The sequence below is a fragment of the Globicephala melas genome, chromosome 10 (genome assembly GCF_963455315.2).
Source record: "Globicephala melas chromosome 10, mGloMel1.2, whole genome shotgun sequence".
Classification (NCBI taxonomy): domain Eukaryota; kingdom Metazoa; phylum Chordata; class Mammalia; order Artiodactyla; family Delphinidae; genus Globicephala; species Globicephala melas.
In genome coordinates, this window is record NC_083323.1 from 53,181,498 (window position 1) to 53,207,934 (window position 26,437).

At 34.6% G+C, this 26,437-nt stretch overlaps 1 protein-coding gene across 5 annotated transcripts in view; it reads right to left on the reverse strand.

Moving 5' to 3' along the window:
- Positions 1 to 26,437, reverse strand: part of MON2 (MON2 homolog, regulator of endosome-to-Golgi trafficking) — a 126,400-nt gene that overhangs the window by 79,737 nt on the left and 20,226 nt on the right. For 3 of the 5 annotated variants that reach the window (XM_030866417.3, XM_030866416.3, XM_060305527.2), the window contains exons 3-9: positions 22,752 to 22,879; positions 22,110 to 22,241; positions 19,258 to 19,387; positions 16,846 to 16,940; positions 15,608 to 15,733; positions 11,200 to 11,394; positions 329 to 453 (exon numbers count right to left, since the gene is read on the reverse strand). In XM_030866417.3, coding sequence (XP_030722277.1) covers positions 329 to 453; positions 11,200 to 11,394; positions 15,608 to 15,733; positions 16,846 to 16,940; positions 19,258 to 19,387; positions 22,110 to 22,241; positions 22,752 to 22,879 — 931 coding nt within the window. Of the gene's footprint in view, positions 1 to 328; positions 454 to 11,199; positions 11,395 to 15,607; positions 15,734 to 16,845; positions 16,941 to 19,257; positions 19,388 to 22,109; positions 22,242 to 22,751; positions 22,880 to 26,090; positions 26,172 to 26,437 lie in introns of all 5 variants that reach the window. The other 2 variants (XM_070046383.1, XM_070046382.1) reach the window with 1 other exon arrangement.

Below are 26,437 nucleotides of genomic sequence, written 5' to 3' on the forward strand. Positions count from 1 at the left end.
TTTTTAATAGCAAGTAATGTTGATAAATCAGTCTCAATGCTATACTTAAAACTTCTTCAGCACACCCGAGTGATTTTACTAACTCTGGACAAAGGTTCAGAATGAGGTCAGTGTTCTAAAAAAATTATCTTGGCCATATTAACTCAGTAAATTCAATTGATGGCAATCCCTAACCACACTTTTTGCCCACACATACACCCCTCCATATACATACAATACACAATTTTCTTTGTTTAGAAATTATTATTGAAATAAATATTTAAGCTCTTCCTGTTAGCATAAATATTAACCTATCCATTTAACAAAATACTGCTGAGTAAAGTTTTACCTCAGTAGCTGAGGCTGCACACACAGTCTGTGTATTGATTCCACTGCAACAGCTCGTAGCCACTGTGGTTTATCTCCATCCAGAAATTTCACCAGAAGTGACAGAAATATTTCACATTCAGTTACCTAAAAAATACAACATTTTTAATAATATTTCTTTAAATCTAAGAGTTATAAATTATACTCTTATTCTTACTCCTACGGACAAACCAATAAAATCTTTTAATTTTAAATAAATTATGATCCTTAATGGGGAGTGGAGAAAAAGAAAAGAAGGGAAAAGTAGTTATATATGGAAAAGATAACAGTAAAAATAGTCAGTGTCTCTCTAAATATATCATCGAAAACTCACACTAATGATCTTCTAACATGGTTAATCTTTTATACCTATTCTTTAGAAAGCACTATGCACCATCATGCCATCCTCATTCCTGGAAGGCAGCATGTATCATGTACACTCATGTACCCTTCATTAATATCCCAACACTTTTTCCATATGTTCTTATGCTGCTTCAGAAACAAAGAGGCAATAAGCCAAAGAATGTCTGGCATATATTTTCTAGTAGGAAATCAAGAAGGAACCTGTAGCAGTTGACAGGTGTAAGATATATAAAGTACTGAGAACAAGGCTTGGTACATAGTTTTGCATTATTAACTATTAGTTATTACCTTTGGTATTAATATAAGCCATCTCCTTTGCAAGCTCTTTATAAATAAATAACATTTAAAGCATATTCTTGACATTATTCATTAAATGTCTGATAACTGAACGAATGAACAAAGGAAAAGTCACCAGTTTATTCAAAGGTTGTTTCTGTTACATACTTGTTGAGGACACAGCAGGACCTCTGGGAAGTAAGAATTAACCTGACATTGTGATCGCTAGGCCAAACTAAATCATACTTCCACACCAAGGACAGCAGGTTATTGGAGGTTTTAGCTGGGGGTGCTCCAAAATGAGTGAGCATAATGCGAGGCAAGGAATTATGAGAATAGAGGAGCCCTCAGGATTTTAGCCCGAAGTCTCAGCAGTTGGTATTTTCTAATGCCTTTTAGGTAGATGCTTAAAAATAGGACATAATTATAAGGATAAAGTAAGAGGGATAACTAAAAATAGTTTCATCCTTAGACTGCTATGACTGGGTAAGTCATAAGGCAGAGCTTTGTCACTGTCCTAAACTTGATATGGTTGAAAAGCACTAGATCAGAAATCACATGGCTCAGCTTCTTTATCCATCAACTTTGTAGATGACAACAAGCTAGGTAATCTTCTTATAAATAAAGGATAAAAGTACCTGCACCTTCCTGAGAACTCAAATGAGAAAAATATGAGTAAAAAAATCCCCTAGACATGACAAAGTGACATGCAAGTGCACAGTGCTTACTCTTTTTTATAAGTAAAATTACCCCTTTTAGTAAAGAACTGAAAAGGAGAGAATCATGCTAGTGACTCACTGGGCAACAGTTTTATCTACTGAAGAGTTTTAACATGAGTAGGTCCTTCAAAATGTGTACTATCTGCTTTAGAGTAAAAGTAGAATTTAAAATGGTGACAGAATTGAAGCTCACTGGTTAGGTTTTCAAGCCAGAAAATAAAGGCTCTCAGAAACATCAAGTACATCACAGCCAAAGGAATTATTAATGTTATAAAACTTGCCTTTAAGAGTTTCCTTTCATTTCCTCTCCTATGAAAAAGTGACTAGAGTACAAATCAAACAATCACTCAATTTTATACTACAGCCACTAAAATCTTGTGATTTGGGTAAAAGAGAGAGCCTCTCTCCTGGGGTCTGGAGCTTTGCTCTTGCTTCTTCCCTCCTTGCCAAGTGTGAAACTCTGATCAGAGAACTAGTGTCTGAGGACAATGAATTGTCCTCAAGGGTATCTATCAATGGAAGGTGCCTATTGTGAATCTAAGTTAAGCCTTTCCTCCAAGAGGCTGCACTCATATGAAACAGGTATCTATGGTCCAAGTCCAACTCTTGTGGCACAAAAGTACTCCGTGAACACCATTATACTAGCGTGAAGGGTGATGAATGTTTCTGAATTCCTATAGTCCTTTGGTACCAAATAATAGTCAAGAGACAACTGATGTTTAAGATGAATCAAAGCCATCCTGGTGGAAATTTTCATCGAAATACCACATAGATGTCTGATATGGTATAATGTACATAAGATAACTGTTTGCTTAGGAGACAGTGAAGAAAGTCTTGTAGAATATTTAAATGCAGGAGTCTATTTCTCAGGAGCTGTTTAGTGCTAACAACCTTATAGCTAGTGGATTTGTCAGTGATAAGATTCTTTGTGAGAGAAATATATGTAAAGATGTGGAAAATTAAGTTGCACAAGTCAATTTAGCCCATTCATTCCTTTTTAAAAGCAGTAAGTCAAAGGCAGAAGAGAGATATGCTAGCCACTTACAACTAAGTTTAGTAAACTCCTTAAAGATATGTTCCTAAAAAAGACATCTGGGCATGGAGCCTAAGTGTATCAGAGAGCAGAAGAGCACCTAGCTCCGATGACAGGACGTGGAAAGAATATAGTGTACTACCTATATTATATCTGTACCTGAATGACTGGAGCATTCTAATTTCTTCTAATCACTCTCTATATATTAACAGAAGATTAGTTATCTTCTCCGCCCTGAGTTACTTGATAGAATAAGAGATAAGCTGGTGAATACTGGGGAAGAACACTGATTCTCCAGTGCAGTGGTTCCCAAAGTGTGGTCCCTCAGACCATTTCAGTACATCTGTAACATCACACTATTTTCGTAATAAGACTAAGATATTACTTGCCATTTTTAAAGTATTGACATTTGTACTGATGATTCAAAACAATGGTGGGTAAAACAGCTGGTGCTTTAGCAAGAATCAAGGCAGTAGCACCGAACTGTACTAGTGTCATTGTATTCTTCACCATCACACACAATTAAGAAAAGTAAAAGGGTCTATTTCACCTAAGGACCACAATCACAATGAACAAAAATAAAATAACAAATAAAATACAATTATTGATTTTATTAAAGCTGACCCATATGTGCATGTCTTTGTAATTTTCTGTGTGACAAAACAGGAAGTACACATGAAGTACTTTTGCTGTGTATCAAAGTACAATGGTTGTCTGAAAGAAAGGCACAGCTGGGAACTGAACTAATCACTTTTTTTCTCCTATGAGAACCATTTTAACTAAAAGAGTATATGGCAAGCTATGACTATTTAGACTTGTGTATATTGCAGATATTTTCTCAAAAATTAACCAAGTAAGCCTGTCACTTTTGGGGAAACAATGGACAGTATTTATTGTCAATGATAAGATTCAAGCTTTCAAACAAAAATTAGAATTTTGGAAAACTTATATCTGCTGTTGTGACCTTGACAGCTTTTTAAAAACAAAAGACTCTTCTGATAAATGGTTGCTGATATTAACATGTGTGATTTTTGGTACTGTATAAAGTATTAACATTTGGAACATTTTCTCAACCATAATAAATGATGCATGGGTAAAGGATACAATTGAAGCATCAGATGAATCAATGAATTTTAACGTAACAGAGTATAAAAATGTCATTACCATGGTTTCATATTCTACACCTTTAAGAAAGAGTCACTGGTTCAGTTTGGTATGAGATCGAAGAAGAATATATACTATTACCTGAAAATGCCATTAAAATAATTCTGCCTTTTCTAACTATATATCATTGTGAGGACATACTTTCTTCATATGCTTTGACTGAAACAACGTATCACAAAATAATGAAAATAGAAGAAGGTATGAGAATCCAGCTATCTTCTATTAAGCCAGACATTAAAGAAATTTGCAAAAAATATAAAACAATGTGTTTTTTTCTTTGGAAAATATAGGTATCTTTCATGAAAATAAATTTTTCTGTTAACATGTAATGGATTTTAGAATCATCTCAGATTAATTTTTAATACAGTAAATAATATTAGAAATAATCCACATAAATGAAAGCTCCTCAATATTTTTAAAGTGTATAAAGGGGTCCTACAACCGAAAAGTGTAAGAAGTACTACTCTAGTATGTCCTTTAAGATGTATCATTTCCAGGTTTAAATATAGAAAACACAAGAGAAATAAGAGAGATGCATTCCACACCAATCACGTACCTCACCCCACAACAACCACACTTCTAACTTTTGCCCTTGGAGAAACTAGAATGTTTGAACTGTTCCATCCTAATGAGTCAAGTCTCCATGTAACAAATTATAACACTAGGAATTAATGTCATATCTGAAGAATTCATCTTTGCAGCACAGTCCTAGAGCTGCCTTGTTATGAAGGGAAGTTTCACCAGTTGGTCATCACGCCCAATTGATAAGTGAAGAATAGAAGCAGGCTTTTCTCTTCCTTCAAACAGCAACATTCAATCTTTACTGTAGCTGGTTGTGCTTTTATCTCTCCCCATTCTGTCCCCCCAAATCGAGGAGACTAAGATCAAAATATAGAGAATGGTACAGGAGCAGTACAGGAAACGTGGCACTGGCAGCCTTGGAGAGAGGAAGAAATGAGAACTAAGAAAACAGTGAAGAATAAAATGCAGTGGGGTTAAGAGTGTGGGTTTTGGGGATGTAAAAGAATTACTTAACATCGCAGCTCTGCAGCTTATAAACTGTACGATCTCAGGCAAACTACATAAATATCCTGAACCTCATTTTTTCAGCTGTAAAATAGAAATATGAAGGCCTACTTTACAGGGTTGTAGTAAAGTCTAAATGAATGAATGAATGTAAAGTACTTGTTAGTATCCAGAATATATGTACTCAATATCAGCAATTTCATCTAAAACTGAAATTACTAAAGAATAAGATTTCTGTAGCTATGAAAAAGTCACTGGATGAACCACTAGATAACAGAAGTGGTGAACAGAAACCAAATGCCTTAGTCTGCTTGAGCTGCCATAACAAAATACCATAGACTGGGTGGCTTAGAAAACAGAAATTTATTTCTCACAGTTCTAGAGGCTGGAAGTCTGATATCGGGGTGGCAGCATGGTTGGGTTCTGGTGAGGGCTCTTTTTCTGGCTTGCAGGCAGCTGCCTTACTACTGTGTTGTCACATGGCAGACAGAGAGAGAGAGCATGCTCTCCAGTATCTCTTTGTATAAGGTCACTAATTCTATCATGGGGGCCCTACCTTCATGACCTCGTCTAACCTAATTGTCTCCCAAAGATCTCATCTCCAAATACTGTCACAGTGGGGGGGTTAGGGCTTCAACATATAAATTTTGAAGGGATACAATTCAGCACCAAGTATTATAAAAATAAAAGATAATTAAGTTGGTAATTCTTGATTTGGGAACAGAAACAAAATGTGAATTCTGCATTTGCTGTGGTGAAGATGTAAGCATGCTGCATTATTGTGGAGAACAGAAAAAAGATGGGGTTCTCCATTTCTGATTAGTGGATATGAAAAGGAAAAGGAGAAATCTCTTTCTATAGCCTTATGTTAATTTAACTAGTTAAACATGTATTTTAGAGAGGCAAGAGAGAGAAGCCCTACCAAGACAACTCTGATAATACTTAGGGAATAAATAGTGAAGTGATATATATTCGGCCTAGTCACAGGTAATAAACTCTCTCAGTTTTTGTTCATCTGGGAAAGACTTCATTTCTCCTTCATTTTGAAGGAAAGTTTTGATTAGTATTCTTGATTGACAGTTTTTTCTTTCAGTACTTTGAATATATCACCCCATTCCCTTCTGGCTGGCAAGGTTTCTGCTGAGAAGTCTACTGAAAATCTTATGAACACTCCCTTGCACATGAAGAATCACTCTTCTTTTTCTGCTTTAAAGATATTTTGTCTGTGACTTTTGACAGCTTGATTATAATGTGTCTTGGCTTGGGTCTCTTGAATTAATCCCAGTTGGAATTCTTTGAGCTTCATGAATTTGTATGTCCATTTCCTTCTTCAAATTTGGGGAGTTTCAGCCGTTACTTCTTCAAATAAGCTCTCTGCCCCCTTTCCTCCTCATCTAAGACTCCCATAATGCATTGTGAAATAATAAGAAATATATATGTTGGTCTCCACCCCTGATTTTAGGAGAGCTCCTAAAACCCTTGTAAATAGGGGTGGCTAGGAGCGTCCTTTGTTCTAAGAATTGACTTCTGACCCCAGTTCCTGACACATATCTCCTAAAACCCTTGTAATTTCCTGAATGATAGGAGCATCTGACACAGACCTCCTAAATCCCTTGGAACTTTGTAGGTAACAGGAGTATCTTTTGTTCTAATGAGGCAACTCTCAATGGACTCTGGGATAGGGGTTAGTTACCAGAAAGAGCAAACCATGATTAGAAGCTTGGTACTTTCAGCCCCACCCTCCATTCTCTGGAGTGGGAAGAGGGGTGGAAATTGAGTTAATAATCAATCATGCCTATATGATGAAACCTCCCTAAAAATCGCCAAAATATGGAGTTTGGGGAACATCCAGGTTAGTGAACACATTTACATGACAGAAGGGTGGTATACCCCAGCTTCACAGGGACAGAAGCTCCTGCTCTCAGGACCCTTCCGGAATTCACCCTATGTATCTCTTTATCTGCCTGTTCATTGATATCCTTTAAAATATCCTTGCTAAGAAATTGGCAAAAGTAAGTAAAATGTTTTCCTGGGTTCTGTGAGTCACTTTATCAAGTTATTGAACCCCAAGAAGGGGTCGTGAGAACCTCCAATTTGTAGCCAAGTTAGACAGAAGTTGTTGGTAACCTGGGGATCCACTACTTGGGACTGGCATCTAAAACAGGGGACAGTCTCGTGGACTGATCCCTTAACCTATGGGGCCTGTGCTAACTCTGGCAGATATCAGAATTTAATCAAAATGTAAGACACCTGGCTGTCAGAGAACTGGTCAGTGTGGGAAAAATATCCACGTTTGGTTACAGAGGTATTGTGAGTGTGAAAGTAAAATACAGTGTGTTTTTCCTAGACATGCATATACTGGTCTACTTGAGGTGTCCCACAGGGTCTCTTCATTCTTTTTTCTTTTTGCTCCTCTGACTTGATAATTTCAAATAACCTGTCTTCAACTTTGCTGATTCTTCCTTCTGCTTGATCCAGTCTGTGGTCTATTTCCTCTAGTGAATTTTTTCAATTCAGTTATTGTATTCTTCAGCTTCAGAATTTGTTTGGTTCTTTTTTATAGTTTCTCTTTGCTGATATTCTCATTTTGTTCATACACCATTTTCCTGACTAGTTGTCTGTGTTCTCTTTTAGCTCTCTGAGCATCTTTGTGATGGTTATTTTGAATTCTTTGTTGGGTAACTCACTTATCTCCATTTCTTTAGGGACAATTTCTGGAGGTTTATTTTGCTCCTTTGGTTAGGCCATGTTTTCCTGTTTATTTGTATGTCTTCTTATTTTCTGTTGAAATTTGGGCATTTGAAAAAACAGCTAACTCTTTTAGTCTTTATGGGCTGGCTTTGTACAGGGAAAGATCTTTACCAATCAGCCCAGCTAGAGATTTTGGGGTCCTCTCAAACCTTTTCTGTCAATGTGTCCTGTCTGGGCTTATGTGTGTAATTTCCCAGCTAAAGACGTTTGCCGATTTCTACTCAGGCGCTCCCCCTGGTGTCTGTATGTAGTACTGCAGTCTGTGGTGCTGTATCAAGTCAAGGTATTGGTGCTTCCCCTGGTGTCCGTCTGTGTTACTATAATCTCCCTGGTGCTGTGGCAAGCCACAGGGCTTGACTTTGATCTCAGCAGGCCCCCAGGCGCCCAAGTATGTTGCTGCCTTTCTTTTAAGTGTCCAAGAGTCAGCTGAGACAAAAATCAGTCCCTTGGGCAGTACCCCCAAAAGTCAGGACATTGGTTGCATATTTCACCCTTCTTTTCCACCTGAAGGAGAAGCCATAAGTTGGGAATTTCCCTTGATCATACCATGCTGTGCTGTGCCAGGAGTGGGATGAGGTACAGCGGGTAAGTGCAATGGGTTTTCCTACCCACTCTAATGAACCTTTTCTTAGCCTTGGACTTGCCTGGGGTGCTGTAATTTCTAAGCTGGTTTCTAAAGTTCTCACAAGGGCAATCTGTTCTGTATATTGTTAAGTTGGTGTCTCCATGAGGGCTAGAGCGCCTGGAGCTTCCTATTCTATCATCTTGTCACTCTGCTGTACATTTTTTTAAAAGTTTCTTTGTGGATAGAAACAGACTATAAATAAACACAATACAGAAAATATAACAACTGATAGGTAAAAACTTTCCATCTTTAGGGAAACTAATCTACCTTTCTTAAAAAAGAACTTTAAAAGACTCTTAAACCCTTGGCACCAAGCCCTGATAGTTTACAGTTCCCTAAATAGCAGCACATTCTTTTTTTTTTTTAATTTAACTTTGTTTTTCTCATATAGCAGGTTCTTATTAGTTATCTATTTTATACATATTAGTGTATATACGTCAAGCCCAATCTCCCAATTCATCCCACCACCATCACCCCCCTCCCCGCTTTCCCCCCTTGTTCTCCATACGTTTGTTCTCTATGTTTGTGTCACCATCTCTGCCTTGCAAACTGGTTCATCTGTACCATTTTTCTAGATTCGACATATGTGCATTAATATACGATATCTGTTTTTCTCTTTCTGACTTACTTCACTCTGTATGACAATCTCTAGGTCCATCCACACCTCTACGAATGACCCAATTTTGTTCCTTTTTATGGCTGAGTAATATTCCATTGCATACCTGTACCACATCTTCTTTATCCATTTGTCTGTGGATGGGCATTTAGGTTGCTTCCATCACCTGGCTACTGTAAATAGTGCTGCAATGAACACTGGGGTGCATGTGTCTTTTTGAATTATGGTTTTCTCTGGGTATATGCCCAGTAGTGGGATTGCTGGGTCATATGGTAATTCTATTTTTAGATTTTTTTAAGGAACCTCCATACTGTTCTCCATAGTGGCTGTATCAATTTACATTCCCACCAACAGTGCAAGAGGGTTCCCTTTTCTCCACACCCTCTCCAGCATTTGTTGTTTATAGATTTTCTGATGATGCACATTCTAACCGGTGTGAGGTAATACCTCATTGTAGTCTTGATTTGCATTTCTCTAATAATTAGTGGTGTTGAGTACCTTTTCTTGTGCCTCGCGGCCATGTGTATGTCTTCTTTGGAGAAATGTCTATTTAGGTCTTCTGCCCATTTTTGGATTGGGTTGTTTGTTTTTTTAATATTAAGCTGCATGAGCTGTTTATATATTTTGGAGATTAATCCTTTGTCTGTTGATTTGTTTGCAAATATTTACTCCCATTCTGAGGTTGTCTTTTTGTCTTCTTTATAGTTTCCTTTGCTGTGCAAAAGCTTTTAAGTTTCATTAGGTCCCATTTGTTTATTTTTGTTTTTATTTTCATTACTCTAGGAGGTAGGTCAAAAAAGATCTTGCTGTGATTTACATCAAAGAGTGTTCTTCCTATGTTTTCCCCTAAGAGCTTTATAGTGTCTGGTCTTACATTTAGGTCTTTAATCCATTTGGAGTTTATTATTGTGTATGGTGTTAGGGAGTGCTGTAGTTTCATTTTTAGCAACACATTCTGAAATGACTTGATTTCCTACAGTATTGCCAAACAATGTATTAAATATATTATAGATATACCTCACGTGGCCAGAAATAATTATAACTACAGTGCTTATAAAGACTAGTTCTAAATGCATTTTACATAAATGGACTTGGAATAGGAAAAGAACATCTATGACAAGTATAATATAAATATGGAAAAAACCTTTTTTTAAAAATAGTCTCCACAGAATTTAGTATAAACTACCGATACGGTCTAACAGTTTGTTATGTTGTTGGTAATTGCTAACATGTAGCAGATTGGCTTTTCATAGATGATCTATAACCAATTTTTTTTTTTTTTTTTTTTTTTTTGCAGTATGCGGGCCTCTCACTGTTGTGGCCTCTCCCGTTGCGGAGCACAGGCTCCAGACGCGCAGGCTCAGCGGCCATGGCTCACAGACCTAGCTACTCCACGGCATATGGGATCTTCCCGGACCGGGGCATGAACCCACGTCCCCTGTGTCGGCAGGCAGACTCTCAACCACTGCACTAACAGGGAAGCCCTCTTTTTTTTTTTAAATTCTTTTTTCTTGTGCTGAGAACTTTTTTTTTTTAATTAATTAATTTATTTATTTATTTTTGGCTGTGTTGGGTCTTCGGTTCTGTGCGAGGGCTTTCTCTAGTTGCGGCAAGTGGGGGCCACTCTTCATCGCGGTGCACGGGCCTCTCACTATTACGGCCTCTCTTGTTGTGGAGCACAGGCTCCAGGCACGCAGGCTCAGTAGTTGTGGCTCACGGGCCTAGTTGCTCTGCAACATGTGGGATCTTCCCAGACCAGGGCTCGAACCCGTGTCCCCCACATTGGCAGGCAGATTCTCAACCACTGCACCACCAGGGAAGCCCTAACCAATTACTTTTGTTAATTAAAATTAAGGTAAAATGCTGAATTTGACTTAACATAAAATTAAAAAGAAACATACCATCATATACCATTTTCTCTGAAAAATATTTAAGAGTCAATCATCACATTGAAAGAATTATGATCTGGAATATCACAACATACCCTGCATCCAAAAATTTATGCAAAATAGATACAATATTAGACTGAAAGTAAAAATTGATTTCTTATGCTAGAATTCACCAAATCTGATAATAGGCCATCACTCTTCTTTACATACATTAAAAATGCCACATAAACATAAGAAAGGGAAGAATGAACTTTTGAGTACCTAAGAGAATACCTATAGGTACTCGAAAAAAAAAGTTTGCTTAACTGAAGTGAAAAAGCTAAATACATCATCTTCTCAGAAGAGACTTCATGCGATTACACACACAAACACATATAAAAATTAGCACTTACCAAAAGACTGTAAAATTGCTTAATCAGAACAGATACTACTCTCAGCAAACGCATGCAGATAGGAAAATATGGTTTTTCAACTGGTGCTGGAGAAGATGAAGTGCTGGAACCTTGTCTGAACTTTATATTTGGAGAAAAGAGCTTTATCACAAGAGGACATACCCTTTCTTTGAGGAGGAAACTAAATTCCTGATGCTATTTGCAAAGATTAAAAAAAAAAGAAAAAAAAGAAGAATTAACTTAGTTTGTACTTAATGCTTATAAAACAGTCTCACAGTTAATAATAATCTTTAATAATCAGTATGAATAATTTAGCTTTATTATAAGTTTATACAGTTTATTATTTTACCAGTTTACACACAATTCTGAAATTAGTATTGTTCTTTGAGAATATAAGATCAAACAATATTTCAAGAAGTTTTAAAAAGAATCTAAGTTGAACATTTAATAATTTTGGAATTAAAACGATGTTTATTACTAGGAATTTTAATTTTAGTAGGACACTAGCAATTAAAAACATAAAGAACAAAAGAAAGAAAATACATTACACAAATTCAAACAGATAAAGCATTTAAATAGGCAGCTGACCAAAAATCTGATTAATAAAGTATAATAAATTATATAATTCAGATTTTATTTTGCAAAGATAATTCTATTCATGCACAGAAGATTTACTAATTAATATTTTGTTCTACTTAGATTGCTTGAACAGAACACAAAAAGCTGATAAAAACACAATGACAAACAAGCATGATTATTTTAAAGTCTGGGAATCTTGCAAAGAATTCTTAAATTTTACTTAGAATTATGGCATATTATGCAGAAAAGCTCCCTTAACCTATTAATGCCTTGACTATATTAGCCAAAAGTAGTCCCATTATACTGACAATACAAAGTCCAGTCTATATTTAATGTCTAATCTCAAATATATATTATTCTGTTGTTTTAAGCATCTCAATTTCATTGAAGCCGCAAATCTACCAATCTAATCCTTTAATCTTACCAAAAAAAGGAAAAATAAGGCATAGAGCAGTTTATCTGTTCAGAATCACAAAATTTGTAAAATGTATTTTTTTTAAAAAATCAGGTTCATTCAAGGAAAAAAAATCAGCTTCACTAGAGAAAAAAAAAGAATGAAAACACAGATAAGTAAAAAATAAAAGCTTTGCTTCATCTCACCTCCCAGAGATAAGTTAGTGAGTCATCATTGTTGACTCCAAATATATATCCTTCTAGTCTTTTATATCCATTTTTTTAAACATCTTTATTGGAGTATAATTGCTTTTATATCCATTTTAATGTACTTTTAATTCTTCCCCCCAAAAAATGGGATCTTAAGAGTTAAGTGATTTGAAATTCTACTCTCAAATCTACAGTAGTTTCACTAACAAAATGAAAAGCATAGTTAAGTCCGTTTTCATACTTTATTAAATAACCTTAGGTATTGGTTAATTCATAAATATTACAGACAACTCTGAAAAGTTTTATCTATTCACTTTTCCCCCTCACTATTCAACTAGCTGCAACTGGGTTTCCTCCACAACCCCCATCAACCACTCCATCTCCACTGAAACTATTCTCATTATACTCATGATCTCTGTGGACAAACACTGCCCTTTCAGTCTTACCAAATTTCTTTGAAGCACCTGACATAACTGATTACTTGGTTCATCTTGAAGCTTTCTCTGCTTTTGTCTTTTATTATGCCACAGTCTCTCAGATACATTCCTACATTTCTGGCCCCCATGTTCTTAGTCTCTTTTGTATGCTCATCCTTTCATGCCCAACCATTTAACAATGAGGTTCCTCAGAGCTCCAGAATATCAGGTCCTCACTTCCATATGTTATCGCCATAGGTGATCTCATTCACTCCCATACCTTCAATTAGCAACTATATGCCAGTGAAGTTTAAATTTATAACTTTAGCCCAAAACCTTACTTCTGAGCTCGAGATGTATAAATTAAACTACCATTTTGTGTACACTCAGGTATCTCAAAATGAGTAAGTTCAAAACTGAATAAACTATCCTTTCTAGCAAAAGTTCTGCCCATAGAGTATTCCACCTTAGTAGCAAGCAACACATTGCTCAAGCCAGAAAGCCAAAAGTCATCTTTGATTAATAAGTATAATTAGTCCTATAACTCACTGATTTTATTTTGAAGAAGGTAAAAGACTGCTTTTTTTACTCACATTTCAATGATTTATTCAGCATTTACTTGCTGACTGTTTAATATGTACCAAGCACTGTGCTAGGTAAAGGAATTCAAGGTTAAGTTCGATTTTGTCCCTGCCCTTATAAAGCTTATTTTCTAAAAGAGAAGACAGATCCTTTCTTAGAGCCACTGCTCTGGAATATTCTTTTCCTATACTACCTATTTCCCCCAACTAACTACTCTTTATCTTTCAGGTGAAAGCTTCATAGCCTTCATTCATCACCAACTCTCCACCAGGTTTGGTACCTATGTTACTCATTTCCATAGCACTTTTTATACTTTTCCCTCACAGCACTCATCATGGCTTATCATTCAGTTAATGTTTTTCTTCCAATTAGATTGGTAAGTGCCGCAAGGGCAGGAATTTTATCTGTCTTATTTAAATTCTGTATCCTTGACACTGAACACATGGACTAGCATATTGTAAGGGATTGGTAAATTTTGATTGGATGAGTGAATAATGAGTGAATGAAAGCAAATATTTCTCTCTTGAAGAAAACTTTGTAGGTGTAAATTTTAGGATCTTACACAGAATAATTCTTTTTTCTCCTCTGCATTATAGCAGGAAGAATAAAGTAGAATAGATTATGGGTACAATAAATCTGGAAACATTTTTTCAAATCTTTTCCTACAAAATTAAAAAACATAATCCAAACTATAGACATTTCAAATTCAAATTCATTGTCTATGGCCATACCACCCTGAACGCACCCGATCTCGTCAAATTCAAATTCATTTACAAATTCATTCACTCATTCATTTAAATATTTATTGAACACCTGTCATATGCCAGGCACCACTATAGGCACCTATACAACAGTGAACTAAGTCCCTGCCTCATAGAGCTTACTTTCCTGTAGGGGAAGTGAGATCAACTAATGTACAAATACATATGTCAGGAGGAAATAAGTGATACAAAGAAAAATAACAAGGAGTAAGAAAGACAAGGGTGCTGCCATGAAAAACAGCCGCCATTTTACAAAGTGGTGAGGAAAGTTTATCTGGTAGGTTGACCATTGAGTAAAGACCTCAAAAGAGTAAGAGAACAAGCCATATGGGAGAAAAGCATTCCGGGTTCAGGAAGCAGGAAGTACAAAGGCCTAGGAGCAGGAGTCCACCTGGGTCATTTAGGAACAACAAGAATGACACTGTGGCTAGAGGGTGAGGGCACTTACAAACTATGAAACCTTAGACAAATTATTTAACCCTCTTAAAGTCTTAGCTTCCTCCTGTGTAAAGTAGGAATAACTGGTACTTCTCAGGCATTTGTGCAGCTTAAAGAGAGTATGATACATAAGGAATTTAGCAAAGTCACAGCACGGAGTAGGCAGTCCAAAGTGGTAGCTGTTACAGCTATCAGTTTATACAAGATGATTAGTCGAGTTGTATCTACACTTATCCTATACTAATACAAGAAAGGGAATCATCAGTTAATATTGTTATCATTGAAAGCACTGAACAGTTGTCTAACACGGACCAAAAATTATGAACCATGTAGTAAAAGTTTCAGTCCCAACTCTTGGGCTAAAGGACCTTCTACTTTTTTCTCACTTGATTCACACATTTTTAGGTAAAATCAAGGATAAAATAGATGACTTAGGGAGGGGCAGCATGGTAGGGAAAGGAGCTAGAGTAGTAGTTAAAAGTTCTAAGTTTTTGTTCAAGATCTGCTAATAACTAAAGAACCCCATGTAAATCACTGAATCACTTTTGGACTTTAGCTTCTTACAGGTAAAATGAAAAGTTTGAATTCTTTCTCACTTTTTCCCCTATTAACCTTCTGTTTTGAAATATTCTGTATAGCACATTAAATTTATTAAGCATTGACGACTTCTTTCTTCCATTTAAATTATGTTAAAGCACAAAGCTGCATACAAACAAGTAAAAAAATTAGTGACAATTTTTTAAGGCTTTTAAATATTATAAAAATAGCTCACGTACCACATTCCTCTGTACACCCTTAGATTGGGAAATGCTTGACTAGACACTCTAGGAATTCCTTCTAATGTTAAAATTTCAAACTGCTTGGGCACAACAAAAATTAAGATATCAGCAAATTATTATATGTCTAAAGTCTAAGGTTATAATTTTTTGCATTTTTTAATGTGGGGGAAAAATACATGTTACTCTCTTGAAAAGTATCTGTGAAAAAATTAAAGATTAATTTTGTTGCAAGATACTACAAATGGCTTACTTGTAAAAAGACTTGTGGAAAATCATTCAAGACTGACTCAAGTAATTCGAGGCCAAATGTTCGGGTCATTTCTGTCATGCCTACTAGCCAGTAAGGGGCATCAGCATTAACCAACTGACAAAGGTCCTGGGAAAATAAATCAAACAATGAATAAAAAATAAATAAAATATTTCACATGCTGGAATGAAATGTCCTTTCATTTTATAGTTCACAAAATTTTTTTTGAAGTATCTCTTCTTAAATAATAGGTTTTACTCCTTAGAAACTAAGTACTGGTAATTCAAATTTTGATTAATTGTATAGTTGATTATGTAAGTAAACTAAATATATAGAGTGCACAGATAAGTGGTTATTCTAACATGGTTTTAATGAAAAACCACTTAACCCTTTAACCAAAATTAATAAAATTTTAGTGCAGGTTAATCTTATTTTATTCACGACAAGTAATGTAAAAATCAGGTATTTGCATATCAAATTACATTAGGTAGAACAGAAATTTAGTACTTTAATTTTCCTATTAAAGGAAGTATTTTATATGACTAGTCATCCCTAATATATCTAGTTCAGGGTTTAATTCATTTTATTTCCTTAAAGTGAAACATAACATTTCATCATGTTAATTAGCTATAGATGCTCTTTAATGTTTTAGAATTTTTTTTAAATACAGGTATCACGGGCTTTTCAAAAGTTCGCTTTACCACTTAGCTTTTACAGAAGACCTATGTTAGCACCTGTTTTCTCTAACCAGAAGAAATCTGAAGAGGATTTTCACTTTTACAGAAAAAAAAAAAAAAAAAAAAGGCAAAAGTGAAAATCGTGTCAGCACTTGCTTTGCAGCGAGCCCATAGTAGAGGCAGCACACACCCTAGGCAGCAACAGTGGTACTGCCAAGCTCTTTCCCCGGGAACTACACTCAGCATCTCAGCATCAAGCTGCCATAGCTTTGAACTGTGTCTGTGAGCATCTGTGCTTTATCTCGATCTATTTTGTGCATTCGTTAGGTAATTGTGTACTAAGGTAATTGCTTTTTCACTTTAGGCCATTTTGGCTTATGAAAGGTTTCACAGAAATGTGCTACTGTCAGATAGTGGGGGTAACCTGTACCTCTTTGACACTATAAAATTGGACAATTAAAAAAAATGACGCTTAAAAAACTGAATCAGATACAAAATTCCAAAATCAAAAATTCATACAAAACTATATTGTATAATAAAAATTATTCTTATCAACTGAAATACCTGGAAAAGCATATATGCATCCTTAGCACAAGGTTTGAGGGTACTGACAGATCTTCTGTTACTATTTCCTTGGACTAGTACTGGTTCTACAACATCTGCAATCAAAATTAGAGGGGTTTTAGGAGTTCATAATGACCGTTAATAAATCATATATACTGTCTAAAAGGTATGCTTAAAATAAATACTTATTTATAGAATTATAAACTTTAATAATAACTTCAGAACCATGCCTCCAAAATGGAAACAAAAATTGGGAATCCCATTTTTACACAAAATGCCATAAAAATCACTCTTCACTATCTTACATTCATTTTAATAAACTTATTATCTTTACACATACATTTGATTTTCTCAGTACCCCTTTCTCCAGTCTCTTTATTTCATGGATTTAAAATCCACATGATCTTTGAATGTACCATTAAATATCAAACATATAAATATTTATCACATGGTTAATTTCTCTATCATCTCTCCATCTTCAAAAGAATTAACTGCTTGATCTGCCACAAGTACTATGTCAGTCACAGGTATTGACTAGCTAAGAGTCAACTAGAATGGGGCTTCCCAATTTCTTTGAATACTAAGAAGATATCATTCCCTGTAAGCTATGACAGCCTGTTTTGAATAAATGTTGACTCAATGACTACTTGAAAAGAAAGAGGTTCTAAGTATTTTCTACCTTATTAGAAAGTATTAAATGAGATATTAGTCTTTAGAGACATACAGGCAAAACTACCAATCCAGAACTTATATTGAGATTATGAATACACAAGACATTCAAACTGGAGAACTGCCCTGTTTTATCCCTTAAGTTTAATTCCTTAATATTCCAAACTGCTAGAATTCCACCTGCATTTCCCCTAGGAAAAGTGAGACAAAAGTCAGTGGGAATATTCTAATAAACCAACAGACTAAATGTCTGAAACTGAATGTGAAAAATCTGACCAATGGTTAATTTCAGGAAAAGTGAAGCAATTATTAGAGTAGGCACCATTATTACTTACTAGTATTGCCGTTTTTTACCAGTATTACCAAAAAAACACCAAATGATATGAAAGATTGCTAATATCAAGAGTTTAAGGGGAGGGCTTCCCTGGTGGCGCAGTGGTTGAGAGTCCGCCTGCCGATGCAGGGGACACGGGTTCGTGCCCCGGTCCGGGAAGATCCCACATGCCGCGGAGCGGCTGGGCCCGTGGGCCATGGCCACTGAGCCTGCGCGTCTGGAGCCTGTGCTCCGCAACGGGAGAGGCCACAACAGTGAGAGGCCCGCGTACCGAAAAAAAAAATAAATAAATAAAAGAGTTTAAGGGAAAGAAAAAACTATGTAAAGGGAAAAAAAAGTTTAATCTTTTGTTTCTTGACTCCATAAAACAGAGAGATTGCTCTTGGTAGCACCTTATGATCTTTTCAACTGATCATGGGAAAAAATTTACTTTTCATCCAATAAGGGTTAACAAATGAAAAAAAGGTTAAAAGTTATCAAATTATAAAAATTATAACAGAAGCATAGTATCTGTAAGCTCTGTGACAGGACATGTTTCTAAGTTTTTAGGAAATGTTGTAAATCTCAAAGAAAAAGATGCTAAAAATTACAAATATTTGATGAAAATATGAAAATATTAAACTTTACATTATATAAATAATCTTGATTAATACATGTTAATAGGCAGAGACAAAGATTCACATGAGGGAAGCTCACTCTTGGGAATTTACCCTAAAGAAATAATTCATATGGAAATATATATGTAGGAAGACACTCAAAACAATACTAAACTATTGAACACAAGTAGTTCATTAAATTATAGAATAGCCACAAAATATAGTGCAACCATTAAAATTTCAATTACAAAAATAACATGAAAAATTCATATAATGTAATGTTTGGCTGAAAATACTTATAATGCAACATCTGGTGTGAAATGTGAAATTATCATCTTCGATATGAAATTATGAATATATTAGAAATAAACATGGAAAATAGAGTCCACTTCTTAGGGTGATAAAATTATGGGGGATTTATCTTTTGAATTGCCATTATCAATAATAATGAAGTTAAAATGAACAGGCTTTTTTTAATTTTTTGTGTGTGGTACGCGGGCCTCTCACTGTTGTGGCCTCTCCCATTGTGGAGCACAGGCTCCGGATGCGCAGGCTCAGTGGCCATGGCTCACAGGCCCAGCCGCTCCGCGCCATGTGAGATCTTCCCGGACCAGGGCACGAACCCGTGTCCCCTGTCTTGGCAGGTGGACTCTCAACCACTGTGCCACCGGGGAAGCCCTAACAGGCTTCTTAAAGTATTCTAATTTTTAGGTAGCCTAAGTTCATAGGGGAATGGCTGACAATCAATAAAAGAGAAAAGCATGGATGTTAGAGCCACCCACTGTCAAAAGGAAACAACTTTTTTCACTTTACCTCTGTGTCGTTCATCTTCAGCAACCATCCTCTCAAAAACAACAGTAACAACTTGTCGCACTGTAGCAGCAGCTGTATTATTTGTAATATTATCTTTTGTGAAGTGTAGTCGAAAACAAAGAACAATTGCCTGAAAAAATAATTTCCATTTAGTGTGAAATAAGATTGAGGAACATGGTTATTATCTTTATTTTATCTGATGTAACCCAAAATTAAATAATTTGTTTTGCTGCTTCAATCACCTACACTAAAAGTCTCACTCTTTCATATAATAAAACTACAAAAAGCTCAGCATTTTGAAATAATTCAAACTCTCAGTAAATACACAGACACATAAGATTGACCAAGGTAATGTGAAATACTCCTTTCACAATCTGGTTCTTTTAACATGTATACAATAATGTGTTGTGCTTTCATTTTCCCAGAACTTTTTTTTTGCAAATAGCAAGTACTCAAACTTTGTTGTATCACTAAATCACCTGCAGAAATACTATATAAACTTGCTAAGCATATAAATGAATAAAATAATTTTTAAAAAAGGAATCATTTTTTCTTTTAAAATCAACTTTATTAAGGTATAATTTATATACAATAAACTGTATCCCTTTAAAGTATATGATTTTATGAGTTCTGACAGTTATATTCACCTATGGAACTACTGCCACAACCAAGTATGACATTTCCACCATCCTAAAAGTTTCCTTGTGCTCTTGCAGTCCATTTTTTCCTCCACCCTTGGCCCCAGGTAACCACCAATCTGCTTTTATCACTATAGATTAGCTGGTATTTTCTATACAAATAGAATCATTCAGTATGTGCTCTTTTCTGTTTGGTTTCCTTCACTTGTAATATTTGTGAAATTCATCTACGTTTTTCTTTGTATCAGTAATTTATACTTTTTTATTCCATGGTATGACCATACCACATTCTACTTATCCATTCACCTCCTGATAGACATTTGGGTTGTTTCAGTTTTTGGCTACTGTATAAAAAGCTGCTGTGAACATTCACATACAAATCTCAATGAGGACATGTATTTTCATTTACCTGGGTAAGTAAACACCTAGGAGTGAAATGGACAGATCACATAGTAAGTATAAGTTAAAATTTTAAAGAAACTGTTAGTTTTCCAAAGTTGCTTTACAATTTTATATTCCTGCCAGCAGTATGTGTGAGTTCAAAATTATTCCATATTCTCAACAACACTTGATATGGTCAATCTTTTTAAATCTTAACTATTCTAATGGGTGTGTAACAATATCTCCTTGTGGTTTTAATTTGCTTTTCCCTGATAACTAAAGATTCTGAGGCACTTTCCATGTATTCATTAGTCAGCTGAATAGATTATTTTGTAAAGTGTCTGTTGAAATCATTTGTCCATTTTTTATTGGGTTGTCTTATGAATGAGTTGTAAGAGTGTTTTCAATAAATTCTAGATAAAAGTGCTTTGTCAGATATTTGTGAATATTTCCCCCCATTCTGTGGCTTCTTTTATGATTCATGGGTTTGTGCCCTACCTAAGAAGTCTCTACCTACCCCAAGGTCACAAAAATTTTCTCCTATGTGTTCTTCTAGAAGTTTTACAGTTTTAAAAGAAGCCATTCTTGGAGGAAAACATAATAATGGTATTTTTAAATACTATGCCTTATCATATTAATTATATTAAACATTTAAAAGAAAGCAAGCCTTTGATACCACTAACACTTTTAAAATTTCAACATAAAGGAAAAGTACATGTTATAGAGAAGCTTTCCTATTACCCAATTTTATATTATTTCTTTATACTTCATTTTTCATCCCCAAATATTACATTTCCAAATTAACCAAAATACCAAAATAAATCCTATATTTATTTATAAAACTATAATCAGTTCTTATTGCTTGGGTAGGTCAAATGATAACCTTTTATAAAATTTTAAATATATGTATCAGAACAATAATTTGATAGCTAGAAACCAAGAGGAACTATATACAACAAACATATATATAAAAATACATTAAATATTTTATAAAGCAGGTATGGGGTAAAAGAATAAGCTATTTGCAATTAAGTAAAATCTCATTATATCCTAAGAACATCAAATGAATAACTAGAAAAGAGATATAGTCTCTATACAGTATACTGTGATGGTATACTTTGCTACTTTACAAGTCAACCATTCTTAAAGGCATACAAATTATAATACAACTATTACTGAAATTCCAACAATTTCCCTAAATAGTAAATCATTAAGACTGGTTTTTATATTACTTGCTGTATTTTCTGTTCTTTAGAAATATTTCTTAATTTTAAAAAACTTTTTAAAGAGTGAAACAAATAATAGAACAGCTGTTATATGTTCCTAAAGAGGGTGGGAATAAGAAAGGAATGAGAACTAGCTATCATACATGCAGCCTTACCTAGTATCAATGTATCAATGCCAAAAGGACATTTTTCCAGATATTTAAGGGACAGATTTAAACTATCTGGCTTACATAACATATATATGTGAAATTATTTTTAAAAGGGGGAAAGGGAGAGCTATCAGGAATACCCAAGGTAATTGTGGAGAACACTGATACCTCAAAACACTTTTTTTTTCTTTTCCTCTTTCTCTATTCCTTTTCTGCCACATCCTATTCATAACTAAGCCTGTCAGCTATATCCAAGGGGCTCTGCTTAATCACCCTAACCTAATTTCACTTCTAACCTGTGAAAAATAAAGCACCGATGGCTTTTAACATGCAATGTGCATTACTGCAATAGCTACAGGAAAGGTGCTGTTCAAACAGCACCAGGCTTTTCTCTTTCAGTCAGCTTATTCAAATACTGTCTCAAAGCACTTACGAACTTTGACAAACAGGCTTCCTACCTTTGAGAGTGCCTCGTCATGAACTACTGTATTGGTTGTTAAAAGAACAAGAACTGTTTGAAGCAGCTTAAGTTCTTCAAGACTATTTTCCATTAGCTGCCAAAGCATGTTAATTATATTTCCAGCTGCAGTCTGTAAAACAATGATTTTAATTATTGTCAACAAATAAAATATAGGTGTTTGGGTCCTTAAATAAGAAAAGTGATGCAGATTCATAGTGATGAAATGTTTTTCCTTATTTTACCGTCATAAGGTCAGATACAAACAATAGCCTTAAGTTAACGAACAACAAATTATCAGTTCAGATAATCTAGCAAACAGTCATGATTTTCTCTCCTACCTTTTAAAAAATAATTTATGAATAATATTCTCCGTCAGTGATATTGAAAACTTGCTTGGTTCTTAAGATTTCATCTATATTAGTGAACTATGAATTCTTAGATTACAAATGACTTGACAAAATGTACTTCGTTCTTTATTCTGAGCGTTTAATAATGAGACAATTTGGTAACCTTTTAAAATTAAGCCAATGTCCTTCAAGCACTATTGTACATTAAAATATCAGGTATGTTTTATTCTCTCCTTATGAAAACTCATGATTTGATTTGTAAGTGCACAGTTCAGATAAAATCTTCACATTACCTCAGACACAACTTCATGGGACATGAGCCTCTGAATGGCGGCTAAACATAGCTGAGTGATCTTCGGTTCCTTGGTTCCACAACCCATTAGAAAAGGCTGAACAACCTCTGAGCTGTTCTCTTTCAATGCTTTATTTGGAACACATATAAAATAAAATTTTAAACATAATTCATAAATAAGAATATTTTTATATAATTACAACCAGTAATGACAATCTTAATAAAAAATCACTTAATGTAAAATAAATACCAAAATAAAAATCAAGCAGTAAGAGTTAAAATACTTCACATAAATACTACAGACTCTGTATCTAATCTACTCCCCCTTAAGTTCAGCTCTCCCATGCCTTTCTCCTGACACTCCTTTGGTTCTCCTCCATCTTCTTCTATAAACTCTTTAATGGCAATTTCTCAGAAGTTCTATCCCACGTCAGAGAAAGACTCTATTTCTTCAATAGTGCAAAAGGGAAAACAGGAATAAGAATTCATATTCTAGAGCAGAAAAGTAATTAAAAATAGTATATACATCAACCCCACCACACTTCTGAATGAATATTCAGAAAATCCCTAGAATTTTATTATATGCCTTGAATTCATTGGCTCTAATTTCTTCTTCAAGAAGTAAACTCATTAAAAACAATAACATTACTCCTCTTATTACTGAAATATTGCTTTAAACTAATTGGATGCACATGCTGTAATTCCAAATCTTAAAATAACTCCTTCTACCAAGCCAATACTTTCAGAAGTTTTAAAATGTCAACAAAAATGTAAAAGATTAGAAAATGCACAAACTGAATTATACATAATTAAATTTACAAAATGAAATTAAATCAATACACACTTACTGAATGGCTACACAAAGATGAACAAGACAGGTTTGTCATCCTCAGGGAATTTGAATAAATAACATAAAATTCCAAGTCAAGAGAACTTTAAACTTATGTGTTTGGTATTTGTTTTCAAATGTACTACATCCATCAATTATTTTTTGACGTTAAGAATTGTAATAAAGACACAGAAATCTGAGTTTTAACATGTTTTTCAAAAGAAATTGTGAGAAAGTCATCCAGAATCACCTTTAAAAGTGTAAAACTAGTGTTAACATTAATTTTATCACTTAAATCCCCTTCTTTCTTCTCCCAAAGCTCCCTTTATGGTATGGCAAATAAAGACTACTATTTACTACAGCATGCTCTGCAAAGTCCCTCGGTATGCCAGTATAAATCACTGATTTAGCACAGCTAAGAGAAGGCAAATATGACTGGCAAAGAACAGTGTTTTCAAAAAAGCTCCCCTGCCTTATTTCCTTGTTTTCTTGTTCATAAAGATTTTGAATCAAAACCAGAGACATAAAATTTCCATAACAATGTCACAAAACATTTTACATGAGTGATTAAAAGATGACAATAAAGCTCAAAAAATACTATTCTGAAGCAGTAAATATCCTGCTATATTCAATTCTGCCAGAATCAATGAAGTATGAGGCCATCCTTAACTCTGCAGAACATTCCAAATTATTAAATCTTGTTCAGGCAAATATAAGTTTTCAATACTAACAAGTGGCACTTATAATTTTTATTACATTAACTTGTGTTTCTCATTTGAGTATCACAATACTCATATAGAGTTTATAGGGTATGATTTGGACCAAGTAAAACAATAAGTAGGTGGTAAAACCAGAAACTGAAAATGTCTTCTAATCCCTGGTTCACTATTCTTCCCACAACATTATGCTGCCACTCTTTAAGGTAAACAGCATTTGATGCAAATGGAAATTAAAAGAGTCAAAAGTGTCTAATAGAAACCAATTGCCTGAAGTCTTCAGATGAATGAAGAAAAACAATGTACTTTCATAGAGGCTCTGATGACAATGATTTTTAAGACACACCCATATCGCCAGAAAGAAAATCAGTGCCAATTACCTTTGCCAATTAAACTATGATACGATGCATTCTAATCACTTATACTTTTTCCTCACAATTTCATACTCTAGGCCAAGAAGGCCATTGTTATTTCTTATCTTTTTGATAATAGCCATTCTAACAGGTATAAGGTGATATCCTTACTGTGGTTTTGATTTGCATATCCCTGATGATTAATGATGTTGAGCATCTTTTCATGTATCTGTTGGCCATCTGTATATCTTCTTTGGAAAAAATGTCTATTTAGATCTTCTGTCCAATTTTTAATTGGATTGTTTGTTTAGGATGCCTCATTGCTTGAGAGTACTTCACTACTGTCTCTGAGATATTCTTCTAAGCTAATGACACCCATTCTGCAGGCTTTGATGGTGGTGCTTTTTTCGACCTTACCATAAGATGTTAACAGAAAGTTTTTGCACAACAACTAGGGTGACATTTCAAATAGCAATGAAACTTACATGATACCAACAATGCACCGTTAACTCAACTGATGTGACAGTATGAACAAGTTCACACATGCACTGAAAAAGACAACTACAACACTATCTGGCCCACAGTGATTCTAAGATGCCATTAATTGTAAAATGCATACCAATTTGGGGAATATTAACATGTGAAAAAACTGTGTATCTTAGAATGAATAAAATAAGGTGAGTTACACTGAAATATTGTATACATGTCAGTCACAGTTATCTGGATCTATCAAGCTGAGTTAAGCTAATAATAAAAGTAATTTTTAACTCTATTTTAATGTAAGTCAAAGGTACCCTTCCTACTTTTTTTTCTCCCAGTTTATATGAGAATATACTGGTCAAAGGAAATTTCTGTTATCCAGAATAGATGATGAAGAACAACCAAAAAATAAAACCTATTGATCTATTCTGTTTTTTGAAGTATAATGTGAAAAACGGAAACATATCTACCATATCTAGATCACAATGAAGTAATATAAAGATCGTTTTTTAGAAGTTTCTAATTATTTTTCTCTTCTGTTTAATGTCATAATGGTCCTAAGAAGAAGAAATTAACTCTACTCTTCTAATTGAGCAATTGCTGCTTTCTCTTTATAAACAATAATTTTAATTACATGCACTTAAAGGTGGCTTTACATAAAAAGCTTCCTACGGGTTTAGAGTTTAGAAACCACATTGAGGAAAAGGCTGTGCAGCAATATAAAGACATCTTGCCTTAACCATTTTTTAAAAAATCATTCCATGGAAAAAAGAGGAAAAGGTCAACTCTTTTTAATCAAAACTTGGTGGGTGGGCGGTGGGGTGGGGAGAAAAAAAGTTTAATTTCTACCTAAGTCCCTTAAGAAGCACAACTCCTTTAACAGAATAACACTGTGTGTTTGATAAATATATTTTACTTCCAAATTTTATAACTGTGAGATCAAATGATGCACTTTCACACACCTGAAAGAGGTCCAGCAGGTCCCCATATCCTAGGGGTTTCCTTGCTCTGAGCAGTTTCACTGCAAAATTGCAGTTTTTATCCTGGAAAAAAAGAATTAAACTAGGATACCCCACTATGTATCACACTAATAGGGGTTAATAAAAGTTTTATTATAAATTTTAACAGTCATTAAATAACATATTATAATTCTTGTGAAAGAAATAAAATGTGATGCAGACATGATTGCTACCCTCAAAACCCTTAAAATCTAGTTATGGGAAAGACTGATATTTCTAACAGTAAAAAAATTTTAATGGTTCAAAATGTCTGAAAATATTTTAAATGATTCAACATGAGGACAAATAAA